The 13785-nt window shown below is 33.9% G+C and overlaps 2 protein-coding genes across 3 annotated transcripts in view; one reads left to right on the plus strand and one right to left on the minus strand.

Moving 5' to 3' along the window:
* The window catches only part of LOC122403310 (rho GTPase-activating protein 32), a 62840-nt gene extending 57132 nt beyond the window's left edge, over positions 1–5708 (minus strand). The window contains exon 1 of the mRNA XM_043406777.1: positions 5657–5708. The gene's annotated coding sequence lies outside the window, so the exon portion shown is untranslated. The remainder of the gene's footprint in view (positions 1–5656) is intronic.
* Positions 1–13785, plus strand: part of LOC122403309 (acetyl-CoA carboxylase) — a 30544-nt gene that overhangs the window by 8493 nt on the left and 8266 nt on the right. The window contains exons 1-5 of one of the 2 annotated variants that reach the window (XM_043406774.1): positions 6693–6998; positions 8835–8958; positions 12068–12398; positions 12616–12913; positions 13002–13215. In XM_043406774.1, the coding sequence (XP_043262709.1) occupies positions 6814–6998; positions 8835–8958; positions 12068–12398; positions 12616–12913; positions 13002–13215 (1152 nt within the window). In that variant the 5' untranslated portion in view covers positions 6693–6813. Of the gene's footprint in view, positions 1–6692; positions 6999–8834; positions 8959–12067; positions 12399–12615; positions 12914–13001; positions 13216–13785 lie in introns of those variants that run through there. The other variant, XM_043406775.1, reaches the window with a different exon arrangement.

Here is a 13785-nt window from a genome sequence, read left to right on the forward strand (position 1 = left end):
TTTTTATCAATTATATATTTTTTTTCAATTCTTAACTACATAACAGTGAGAAATACTTATTTACAAATGATTTAAAAATATAGTAACAATATTTTAACCTTAAATATGTATAAATATTATTTCGATGTTTTGAATTTAAAAATATATTCAAATATAGTATAATCAAGATTTAGGAATTACGAAATTATTTTGAATACCTTTCTATTAATTCTGCAATTCTAATATCAAAAATAATGTAAGTGACTTTACATTCTTGGAAAAACTGCTTAACCCATGTGCAAGTTTTTCGTGGAAAAATCTTATAAAACAAACACATAAGCTGTTGTAGTTCTTTTATTTAAATTGCGTAATCAAATCGCATGATAGCATCAATTCCCAGATTAGAATGGGAGCAACTAGTATATAATTTTTGTAATTTTTGTCATTACTTCTTTTGAAAGGGATGAATTACCTGTTTATTTAAGGCTCGTGACACTTTCCCGTAAAAACCTAATTAAAAATAAAACGTCTCCCGTTGCCAAGAAATTATATGGCATAACAGATCAATTAGCACTGATTTACAGCCATTTACGAAACTATTCAGACATCAATGGAAGTTAATTTTAATACTCTGTATTTACAAAATAAAAAGGTCATTTTACGTTACAATATAGTTTATAGACAACAAAAACACAAAAGCTTTTTATTTAGAATCATTCTGTTTATTAAATGATAAAGCAAATACAAAAAGCTACACATTTCTATGTCACAAAAGTATTCAGACCATATGAAAGTTCAACTTATAAAATTAATATGTTGTATAACATGTCTTAAACGTGTTGGTATGTTAGAAATAATTTTTTTAGATAATAACTTCTATTGAAGTTACAACATTTTTTTTAATTTGTAAGGTTTTTTATTTTGTAAAACTTGGATTTTCTATTAAAAAGTCTGAAAATATTTTATTAAATCTTGGCAACTAAAATTCCTCCAATTTTGTTCGAAATTTTGCATAAAACAAAATAAGAGGAATTGGTCAAAAACGTTATATTTTATTTTTGCCCTTTAATCCCCTCCCCCAGTCGAGATACAGAGTTAAAACTTGACACAAATTGGTTTTTGTTTATTAGCTATCGGATAGCTCATCGCAAATTGAATTTGATTTAGAGGCTCTTGTGACCATCTTAATCAGTTATGGCTTTTGTTTTTGATCTGTTTTTTCACTGTACGCTAAGAATTCTGCAGAATGTTAGTAAACAAAGTTTTAGAATATAAAAATACGTTTCACAAGCGGACGTACGGATTGCAGTTCGTGAATTAATTGTACGATTGCGGAAAAAAGATTCCTTGTTTCGAAAAATTACTGAAACCATGAAAATATCTCATTTTTTGGTACAACACATTTTAGAAAGACGCAATGAAACCGGATCTTTTCAGAACCGGAAACGTAGAGGTCGTTCTCAAATTGGAGTCACGCCATAAACGTAATATCTTACGAACAATTAGGTGTGAACCGAGAACAAGTTTAATAAAACTCATTGATAGTGTTGTTTATGGTCGTCTCGAATGGCTGATGGTAATTAATGGTAATTAGTTTCGCGGTTTTTCAAGTCGTGGGGAAGTACGCATAATTTAGATAATTATCAAAAAGGAGTGTGCAGTAGTATATACATTGTAATGGTAGGTTCTTTAACGCTATGTTAGAAATACTATTCACATCTAAATATTTGAAACTGGTCTTTAGTTTATCGAATGATGTAAAATAATTGGAATGGATTCTGCTTCTGGATTGTTTGCAGTGTTTATGTTTATGAAATTATATGTTCTATCGATGAGTTTGTCTTGTTATATTTCTTGTTTTAATGTAACTATTTAACGTTTTACTGTGTTGGATTGTTTTTCTTTACTCATGTGTGTGTTTTGTGTGGGTACCGATTCAAAGTAGGCTCCTAAAATGTTTAGTTTATTAGATTATTAATGAGTACGTTGTTGCATGTGTCAGTGTATAAGTCTTTGATATTTACATTAACTTTTTCAAAAATGTTTCCGTCGTTGGTTAGAATTTCGAGTGTTTCTATGGTGCTATATTCTTTGGGTATAAATTTATCGATGGAAAGAGTTCTTTAAATCTGTGTTGCGTAATGTTGGAAATTTTGTTTCTCCAAAAATTGCTGACCGATTCCTGGAACGCTTTTTTAATCTCATATCTGATCGCCCTAAGGGCTTCTTTTAGTATACTTATCATTATGTCGTTTGATGTAATGTATAATGTTACCAAACAACTACATACGCTTATACAATCATCAAATTTGAACCCTATCGAACATCTGTCGAGAGTGATAAAAAACAAAAATGACAAAATTTAAAATATCGTTCGAATGGAAGTAGTCGTCTCTAAAAACTAGTCAGTACACTCCAAAAAGAAATACAAAAAATTATTGAAACGAAAGAAGAACCGAGTGACCATTAATTAAAAAAATGTTAAATAGAATTTACGTAATTAATTTGTTGTAACCTTACACGTTTTATGCACTTTAATTGTTAAGAAGTAAATATAAATTATTTTTTATTTGTTCAATATAGGATAATGTCTGAGTAAAATAACGTAAACATTATTTATTTATCGTCTTGTGTATTGATGTCATAATACACGAAATAAATTCTAATGAAGTATACAGTAACTATTTTGACCGACTGTTTTATCGATTTCGAAACTTAAAAATGCTTAACTAAATAGGTGGTCCAAACGTTTCGTTTAATCTGCTAAACAATTATCGAAGAAAATAGTGCAAAATTAAAAGAAACTCTTCCTCAACTTAACCTATTAAATTTAATAAGTCAATAATTTCAGAATAATTCAAAGTAATTAAAGGAACGTACTTTGAAATATATATAAACAATATCATTGAAATGATCTTGGTGAAAATTGTACAACAGAATAAAGTAGATCATGAGCTTCGGCTCGCAACTTTCTAGTCCCGTTTATCAAATGTGTGTATATATTTTTCGAATTGCTTTCATTTATAATTGCATTAATGATATGCATGATACCGCATGGTGGACATCATACGTGAATTGAAAATAAAAACTGGCGAAACCAGGAACACGCAATGGATGCTTTTTGCTGAAATTATACTTAAAAGTAGTATTTTTCACTTCTTTCGAGGAAGCAACTCTATGTTACAAAATATTCCCTAGAGCATAATTAATTTTGCAACAAATTGCTGTAATGAGATAAGTGATATTTGAAAAGAAGTAGATATTACATAAAGCAACTACGTACAAAATACAGCAGAAACAGGGAAATGTTTAAAGATAGTAGTACAATAGGAATGATAACGTTAATAATGTAAATACAGTTTCGTAATGATTGTACCTGTTCAGAATATTTGGAACTATACATATTTACAGCGTTCTATTCATTTTTCACATTTCACAAATATACTGAACTTATCAATTTTCTTGTTATTTAAAACCCCCTAACACAATTAATATGAAAAATCTGTAGAGCAAGAAAATTTTAAACACAAATCTATTGTGGAACGAATGAAATATGCTTGGAAATCACATTGTTTACCTGACACTTATAATCATCGTCATCAGTGCTACCTGATCTAGTATGCTGCATGCAGCTTCAATATGACAATTGAATTCTTGAATACAAACTGTAGAAGTAAATCACTTTGAATTAATTTTTTTACTAGACTTCATTTTAAACATTTAGTGTTTTCGTGAAAGTTAATTATATGTATAAGTGATAAAGGTAAATACACGCAGTATTATTGTTTAGTTTAGCAGGTATTTAATAATTATAATTTATATTAATTATACTTTGTCAATTAATAAATAGTGTTTTGTATGATTCTTTTATAAGCTTTTCGTTCATAAATCGATTAACTATAATTTATTTAATATAAATACCTGGGCACCCAGATTGTGCAACAAACGTATAATAATGATTGAAGCTTATTTATTTAAAATTGTTAGCATGCATATCTTTTTCAAATGTGAATCAATGTAAAATTTCACTTAAAATAATAACTTAATATTTAAACACGTTTGTTTAGAACTATGTAATCTTTTCCATAGAACACGTTCGACATTTATGGTTTTTTGCAAGCTATACCTATGTACATGTGAAGTCGCACATTATATTTTCGGTAAAGAATTATTTTCTTTAAACTGCGTAGGATTTCGGGGGTATGTTTATTCACCAAAAATGATTGTAATTGACCTCTGCAACCGAAAATAATTTTTTTACAATGATTTGAAATTTTTTAATTTCGACGAAAAATTTGTCCTCTTACTGAATTTTTTTCTCGAAAGTGGATAGGATTTCGAGGGTATACCTATTCACCAAAAATGATTGTGATTGACCCCTGTAATTAAAAATAATTTGTTTAAAACGATTTGAAAGTATAGTGCTCAACATTTAGCATGCTGGTCTGAGTTTTTCACTCAGAAGTTAAACAAATTAATTTTTATGGTCAGATATTAAGGAAAATGAAACTGCACAGAACCCATGTCTACAATTTTCTACGAAGTTACGTAATTCAAAAATTGTGAATGTTTCGGTCAAGCGTCATATTTATGATCGATAGTATACGTGTGTAAAAAATGTTTGGTTTTTTACAGGGAATCTTAAAACATGTTTTTCTGTTAAAAGAATTTTCTCGAAATTTATCTTGATATTTCCCTTACGCGCGACGCAGTAAATAAACCTCAAACGAAATTTCGTAACTCTCGATTTCCATCTTCTCAAGGGCTCCATAATATATTCTCTGTATACATATACATACCTATTGTTTACAGTATATATACAGAGTGTTCCGCATTTTACACACTTCAGCAGTGTGTTCCACAAGTAAAAATAAGACTAAAGAGGTTATATAACAAAAAATTCATAAATATTTTGTTAAGAAGTTATGACAATAATATTAAATGTGACGTTTTTTTATTTACTAAAATTTTGTTTAAAGAGAGCAGTTGCTAGTTGAGGTACGAAGAAATATTTTTGACGTAGAATTATGTGGATAAACATTTTGGATATAGTATTCTTTCTTCAACGATAACTTTTTATTGTCATAAAATTTTGAACTGTTGTCTAAATTTATGTTCTGTAAATTGCATAGAAACTCACGATATTGAATGCTTGCAAAAGATTTATTTTATTTTATCAATCTCAACCGAGTTTCACAGTTCATATTTTTGTTATAACTTCTTAACAAAGCATTTATGGATTTCTTGTTATATAACATTTTAGTCTTAGCTTTACTCGTAGAACACACTGCTGATGTGTGTACGGAAAAACGCGTAACACCCTGTACATATATTGTATCAAGTTCGAAACTCAAATTGGTTCAAAACGATAAAACATTAATAAGCAAATGTTATTTCCGAATTAATTAAAATAATAATATCTTGTGACACGTATCGTTCGTAGAACGCGTTTTATCTTCTTCCGCATTAATCAGCTAATTTAAAATCCCGCGCGGTTGCGTCAAATGGTGCTCCTTAAGAATTCAAAACAAAGCACCGCGCGTTTGGCCGACATAGTACGCAAGAAAGACAACCGACTTCGGTTGGCCGTTCACTTCTCTTACAGAAACGCGTTACTTATAACGCGTATAACGTGTTGCAAGGTAGGGATAGACATCGAATGGAAAGAATGGTCTACCTTGCAGGTTGTCAGTGACCACAGGTCTTCTAAGACCGGCAGACGATCGTTTAAGTTGCATCGGGATCCATATTGTTTCGCCTCACTGCGACGCGCCTCGACCAGTCCCTTCAACAACGAGAATCCTGAGTGTCGCGGTTAACGTCATCGTCGATCATCGAAATCGAGTCGCCAACTCGTGTCAAAATTCAAAGGCCCTTCCATTGAAAAATGAAATTCGCGATCGATCGCGTATTTAGAAGATTACACCGACACACGCGACGAACACTGTTCAGCGATCGATCGTCGACTGCAGTTAGGAAAACACAAAATCCAACAACGCTGGCAGGACTCGAAACTTTATTAAATGGTAATTCTCACCCGACCATGATGCAATCTCATAAATGTTAATCGACGATCAGTGCTAACGTCACAGACGTTTTTCTTCCGCCGAGAAATGAAAAGGACGTTGTGGAAAACTGGCTTCGCGAGGAGAAAAAATGATCGGCTGTTCGCGCACGGATCGTCAGAGTCGCGCGATATAAAATTCAACCTATCATCGGCGACGGATTACAATCGAAGCGTACCCGCGAAACATTCGCGCCATCCTTTCGCCGCGATACACCTGAGAAAAACAGCCCTTCGTTCGCGACGAAACGTGCCGAACGCCATGGCGCGTCTGTGTTTCGTCAGATCGACAAAAAATGTGATCAACATGTGACACGTGATTTGGGGGAAAAAATTTTGTACACCGGAAAATTGCCGGAAGGCAGAGCCAAATCATGCGAGATTCTGTGAGCCTTGGGATCAAAAATTTGGTCCACTCTAGCCCAGGATGCTTCGATCCAGAGTTACAGTATTTCTGGACGAGTGCATAATTTATATGACGAACGAACCACCAGCTGATAACAGGAAAAAGGCTGGTTGACGGGTTTGTTATAGATCGAGGAGGAATCAGTTGAAGAACAATCGTAGAGATTCGCATTTCGGAAAGATCGAGAAAGTTTTCGAAAACTGTCGCGGATGGAAGAAGTAGAAGAAAATCGATCGAGCGAACGCGAGGAAGTAACAAGTGTTAGGTGTTGGACGATCATCGTTATCCACGCAGTGCATTGAAATGTTCTTGTGTAAGATCCTTGACTTCTTGATACTGAAGCCACTGGGAAGGGGGTTACAGAATGAAACGCATAAAAAGATTCGTCTTGGCTCAAAGAACAGAGGAAGATCCGATTTGGAAGAGTTCAGACAACTTGATGGCCGGCACTAGTGCATCAAAAATGAACCCGATAATTACCGTGGATGGTAATCCTTATTCGGAGGATGAGCCGCCCCAAGGACAAAGGACTACGACCGCGGGATTAAAGTAATTCACTTTACTGTTTTGACATTGTCGCAAGATGATTGTTGGTGAATTAACCCCTTCGTACTCGTGCCTGGACGCAGTGAACATTGTTTCTCATTTTCATTTTCTAACGCGCGTCAAAAGCAAATTAAAATTTGGAAAATGATTACCAGTGGCGTATAGTACAACGTTAAAGAATAATCCTTAAAACGCTCTATTGATACTGCGACTGGCGTTTATCGTAAATGATACGATAAAGTGGGCATGAAGGGGTTAAAGTCAAAAATCGACTTTAGAAAAATTATATGGACCGATTGAAATAATTTTAACGATCTACCCTGCAGGGAACCGGTGGATGTAATAAACGATGGTAATTAGAAAATATTGAAACTATTATTTGTTTAACATTGGGAATTCAGCTTCGCAGAGGTACGAGTTTATCGTGCAATTCGGTGTGGGGCGAATATTCGCTTTCGTATTCGTCGTTGATATCGGAAACCTTCGCGTTATCTTAGATTTCGTTGACGTATAATATTTTTATTTTCTGGGTTTAGAGTCGCACAACTAAGCTATACTAGCTATACAGGTCCTTGAAATTCTGAAAGTAAGAATTGCGAGGGAGACAGGTTGAACTTTAAAACGTGAGCTAAAATTGTGGGTTTCGTTTTTTTCACCTCGAAAGCAAACCTGACAAACAATCGATCGAACTACAACGAACGAATAATTCGAAGTCTATAGACAATAATTCCGTTAAGACGTCGAAACGATCAGGAAAAATTGAAATTCGAAAGAATGTGTTTCAACCTTAGCAGGAATTAAATTTGCTCGTCTCTGGACTGTAAGTAACGATTACATAACTTCTCCAAATTTATATGCATGTCCGACGATTCGAGATCACCGAGATCCATGACAAGAAATTTGTCGCTGAAATTCGATGCTCGATAAAATGTTCAACCTTGTCTTATTGTAATCGAGCAAACGCGATGTTTAAAAATTTTTTTAATTAAAATAAACAGTGTAGTATTTAGCGAGTTCGCGCGTACTCGTACGAATACTGATCATTCACGGTACAAATTGCAACATAATTTAACAGAGGAAGAGAAATGTTCGTAAATGAATAAGAAAAGCATATTTAAGGCGAGATACATAGAAGGCTCAGAAAGCGTTACGAAGTTGTAGGAAAGGCATTGCGTGATCCGCCTAAATTAACGGTTCATATACTTTCTCTGCTGTCATTCACATGTTCCCCACTAATGGTCGTGCATTACCTTGAAAAATTGAAGAACACGATTCCTTCCATTTTGCTCCAAAATACGCTTCTTCGATTATATCAAAACTGAGTTTACTTCAACTAGAAAATTCACCACTCGACAATATTTATTCGATATCTATTTTATTTAACACATTGACCTCCTGATCAAATTCGTAAAATTTTCACATGGTTAATATTTCATTTTTAGACAACTGGGAACTACTTTGTTGCAGTATTTGCTTCTGTAACGTCGTCGAAATTCATAATTTCTATCCAGATTTATTTGCATCAATATCTAAGATCAATTTGTTTAGCTCGTCGATGAAAAGTCCTGTCACCCACGTTTGGATAACGTTGCTATCGACGTATTAAATGTGTAAAACGTCTTTAACAAAGATTTATCTTACAAAAGATCGTAACTTTAATAATAATAGGTTAAATTCAGGACAATGTTATGAACTGGTGGTCGTGTTATAGACGATCGCCATGAAATCCTTTCAATTCTACAGTGTCGATTTCAGAGAATGATCGACACATGGATTAAAGTAGTTGATACACGTGGCTTGTACAGTGAAAAATATTCCGTGTTTAATTTAATTTCGTAGGCCCAGCATGTCGCAGGGCACGGTGATGATCCAAGCGCAGAGTAGGCTCCAAGAAAAGGACTTCACCATCGCCACGCCTGAGGAATTTGTTCATCGTTTCGGCGGTAGCAAAGTCATCAATAAGGTAAGACGTCCTATTTACCCATGTTCTGGAATTTTTCTATAAAGTGTTCGTTCTCAACAAGTGGAAAGCTAACACGCTATGTCTATGTTTCATTTATTAATAATTATCGGTCTATTTCATTATCAATTGTCACCTTCGATCTATTTCATTTATCAGTAATTACTAATTCTTCGCGCAAAACTTTTTTAAATTTCCTTTTACTTTCATTTTTTTAACAATCGAACGCTTAATCAATTCGTCGAAAATTACCGATAATCTTGCTTTTGAAATAAAAATTATAATTGAAAATCAGCGATATTGTTCGCAGGCGATGATAGAAGTGCAAGTTTTACATCTGTCGTGGTATATACCATTCCGACGTAAAACTACATTCCTTGATATCTAGGCGAGTCTTGAACATTGCACTTTAAACTATTCTTTTTACGTTTACGCGCTTCTTATTAAAGCGTACATATCTTATCTTTTTATCGTTTGCCACAGTTCGACGTTCGAATCCGTCTAAATTATGTGGCTCTCGTTACACGTTTGGAGAGAGAGAAAAAAATATTTGAAATGAAAGTTGGTTGGCGTACAGGAAAGAACGGTCGCATGGTGGGAATTTTTTATTCGTAGATAAAAGTGTCACGATCGTTACTTTTTAAATGAAATATTGGATAACCGAGCAACGTTCCATGTTGGATTCCGTTTCGAAATAAACGTAACTACGATAGGTAGAAGGCCCTTTTAACAAATTAAGTAGCATTCGCGTCGATCCACAAAAGAGTGAACGAAATATACTGACGCGATGTACGCGTGGAAATTACACACTGTATTAATATTTTTAAAAATAAGTCAATGATAAATTGTAAACCAAGAAAAAAAGTAATTTAAGTATTAAGATAGAAAAAGGAATCTACAAAATTTGGCAATTAAACGGTAGCAATTTCAATTGTGATAATACTATTAATAATAACAATAATAAAGCAGGTCATTCAACGCGCAGATGTATCGCTCTACTCGAGTATGTTCACTCACTCAACGTACCGACTCCCAATGAACATTAACCGGCCACAGCTTCATAACTGACCTTGAATGACCTTGAATAATACATTCGTATATACCTGTTCCAGCGTCACTCAACGCAATATAAATATATAGACATATCATTAGATTTAAAAAAAACCATCATCAGTGTGACCTTGAAGTAACTAAGAATTTCACCTAGAAATATAGGATGATCCAATACAAATAGACGTATCTTCAAACGTATTAAAAAATACTGACGGTTTTTAAGAGTCGTACCAAATTATTTTTATTCGCAATATTCTCCCTCATCTCTGTAAATAGACTCAAATGACTTACATTGAGTACCTCATCTTATATTTTCGTATTACGTAATGCTACTTTAATCCTTTGGGTGCGATGGTCGCATAGAAATTATAATAGGAATTATGCAATTATTTGAAGGATAGTAATAGGAAATTTCTTTTTTCATCATTAAGAGCATTTTACTTTATTTCGACAAACTAGTTTTGTACTTAACATTTTCGTCGAAATATGAACTTACTTTCTACTTGAATAGTTCCAGACATCCTTTGAATTAATTTTACGATTGTATTTTTAAAAATATGTATTCTTTCAACATTCATTTAGTAATTTCCACAATTTTTTTTTACAGAGAACAATGTTCACGATCGTATCGATCAAGTTCTTCTCACAACGGTTTAATTAATGACAAGTGACTGTGGTGATTACTCATATTTTTGTTTAGATTTCCCTGTTGTTCTTGATTTTGCACACAGTCTCTAAACATTTGAATGTTGTATCGTGAAACCTCGGTCCGTTAAATAAAATCCAGATAGTACTGCATGCTGTTCTAATAATCATCGATTCCAATGAGAGTTCCAATTTCATTTCTTTACTTGATTGTCGATTATTATGTATCAAATATTTCAAAGTTAGACTCGACGATCTAAAATCCCTTTTTCCACTCCTCGATTATCCAATTTACATATTCTCTAGCTTACTACAAATATTTCTTCTAATTCATTGGTCGAAGAAGTGGTTTTCCGAATGACAACACGACCAGACTAGTTCGCGTCTCTCAAACGTTTTTTAACGGTCGTCCGGGAACATATCTTGATTTCGATTCATTTCTGACCTAATTTCCAGTGCTATTAACTTTCTATATCTTTTGCTCGCGATGACTATGAACTTGAACTCCTGTTTAGACGTTACTTTTGGACGATTAGATGGAAATATAGAAATAAAATATGAAAACTACGTTTTTTGATACGTTTAATTCCTCAGCGATATTTCTCCCACTTTTACCGTGTTTATGTATTTAAGTACAGATAAGATTCTGTATCTTTCAGGTGCCACTATTAATTTTAAGCTACATAATTCTTTATTTACAATCTCCAGAGGCACTTCTCCAAAGTTCCAAAACACAGTAAAGAGAACTGCGTGTCATAGTAGAATACTTCCTTAAGAGGGACGTACTGTCTACTACTTACTGTCTGTCATTTTTTCGGCTCCTTTTGTAATTTTTTTCTTAATGATAGGTGGGCTGTTTTATTCTGAGATATTGCAGATATATTTGTTCATCTTATAAGTATGTACAGTATTTTTTTCATAAAAAAATATTAAAAATTGTGGGAGTTATAACTTATTATAAATTCAAATTTCGAATTTCTATTCTTTAACCTTTCTTTTGTCTCTAGCATATTAGAAGAAATAGTAAAACTCAATATTTTTTCAAATCTCTCATTCCAGCTATAAAGGCGTGTCTGCTGAATATTCTCTCCAAATTTAAAGTCAATCGGTCAGCTAGATCTTGAAACATCATGGAAGCCAGTTTAAAAAAACGCATTTAAACAAGAAGTTATAACTCTCAGAATTTTTAATATTTTTTTATGAGAAAAATACTATACATAGTTATAAGATGAACAGATATGTCTGCAAAATCTCAGTACAAAACTACCTATCGTTAAAAAAAAAATCACAAAAAAGGTCAACAAAATGACAATCTGGACAGCAATACCCCCTTAAGTTTTGACAGTCGCAAAATTTCATTGAAAACGCAAGGCGAAATGTTGTTCTCGATCTCATCGATGATCTTGATTTGCAGATCCTCATCGCTAACAACGGAATAGCAGCGGTGAAATGTATGCGTTCGATTCGTCGTTGGTCCTACGAGATGTTCAAGAACGAACGCGCTGTGCGCTTCGTCGTGATGGTCACCCCGGAGGATCTGAAAGCGAACGCGGAATACATAAAAATGGCGGATCAGTACGTGCCTGTGCCCGGTGGAACGAACAACAATAATTACGCCAACGTGGAGCTGATCATCGACATCGCCATACGGACCCAGGTTCAGGCGGTGTGGGCGGGATGGGGTCACGCTTCTGAAAATCCAAAGTTACCGGAACTGCTTCACAAAAATAACATCAGTTTCATTGGTACGTCGATAACATGCAATATCGTTGCTGCATTTTCTATTAAATCACCTCACTTTAATTGTACGCTTAATCGTTCAATTTGTCATTGACCTTTGTTCAATGTTAGTTCCGCCATAGAAGCAAACAATAGTTCTTACCGCGATAATTATATTTGTATTATACTATTGTAAATTATAATTGCGTTATAATTTATTAAAGAAATAAACAATTCTTTTAGGGCCATCCGAAAGAGCGATGTGGGCTCTTGGAGACAAAATCGCGTCCAGTATAGTAGCGCAAACCGCGGAGGTACCAACGCTTCCTTGGTCAGGATCAGAACTGAAAGCTCAGTACAGCGGAAAGAAGATAAAGATATCTTCCGAGCTCTTCAAAAAAGGATGTGTATCGACAGCTGAGGAGTGTATAGCAGCGGCCAATAAAATAGGCTTTCCCATAATGGTAAAAGCCAGCGAAGGAGGTGGTGGTAAAGGTATCAGAAAAGTAGAGAATGCTGAAGAATTGCCTACGTTGTTTAGGTAAGCCAAAATATCTTGTTGCAGAAAATGTAGTCCGCGTAATACTTTAATGAACATTTATATTAAGAGTCCTGAAAACTGTTCTCAGGCAGGTACAAACTGAGATACCTGGATCTCCTATATTTATTATGAAACTGGCAAAGTGTGCGCGACATTTGGAAGTTCAATTGTTGGCTGACAATTACGGGAACGCGATTTCGTTGTTCGGTCGTGATTGTTCCATTCAGAGGAGACATCAAAAGATCATCGAGGAAGCTCCGGCCGTGATTGCCAAACCTGAAGTTTTCGAGGAAATGGAGAAAGTAATTATAAATTCAAGTATTCTAAATATAATTCTAAAAGCAGTATAACAAATTGCAGTCATACTTAGTTATTATTCAATAATTATTCAGTTAACTTGCAAGGGCGCAAGATCCTCGGAATACCGATTTAACTGTAACTTTGTATACTGGTAGATTTCGACACCCTCCTTGCAGAAATATAACATTATAGGGTCAGAAACTCAATATTTTATAGTTATTAAAACTTGTCATGTTGACTGTTACATTAAAGTAGGGCATCGATCAAATTTAACTTGCATAAATTGCTAACAAATAATATTGATGTGTTCTGTAATCTTAAATATGGAATCCAATAATGGTCAATTTGACAGATTCCGTAAATCTAATGTTGAGAAACAAAAGACATATTAGAGGAATATAATGATTATTTCATAACTAAATCCCTAACTTTCACCCTTGGCTGTAGGCCCTCTTTAACGAACTGGCAATGCAGTCTAAATGTGTATCTTCCCAGTCGGTAGTATTGATGTGTTCAAACAAGCCATTATCATAATTTAATTCTTTGTACTCGAGAGCATTTTAAGGTTTCAT

This window comes from Colletes gigas, unplaced genomic scaffold (genome assembly GCF_013123115.1).
Source record: "Colletes gigas isolate AHSC1104 unplaced genomic scaffold, ASM1312311v1 Colletes_gigas_Sc00048, whole genome shotgun sequence".
Classification (NCBI taxonomy): domain Eukaryota; kingdom Metazoa; phylum Arthropoda; class Insecta; order Hymenoptera; family Colletidae; genus Colletes; species Colletes gigas.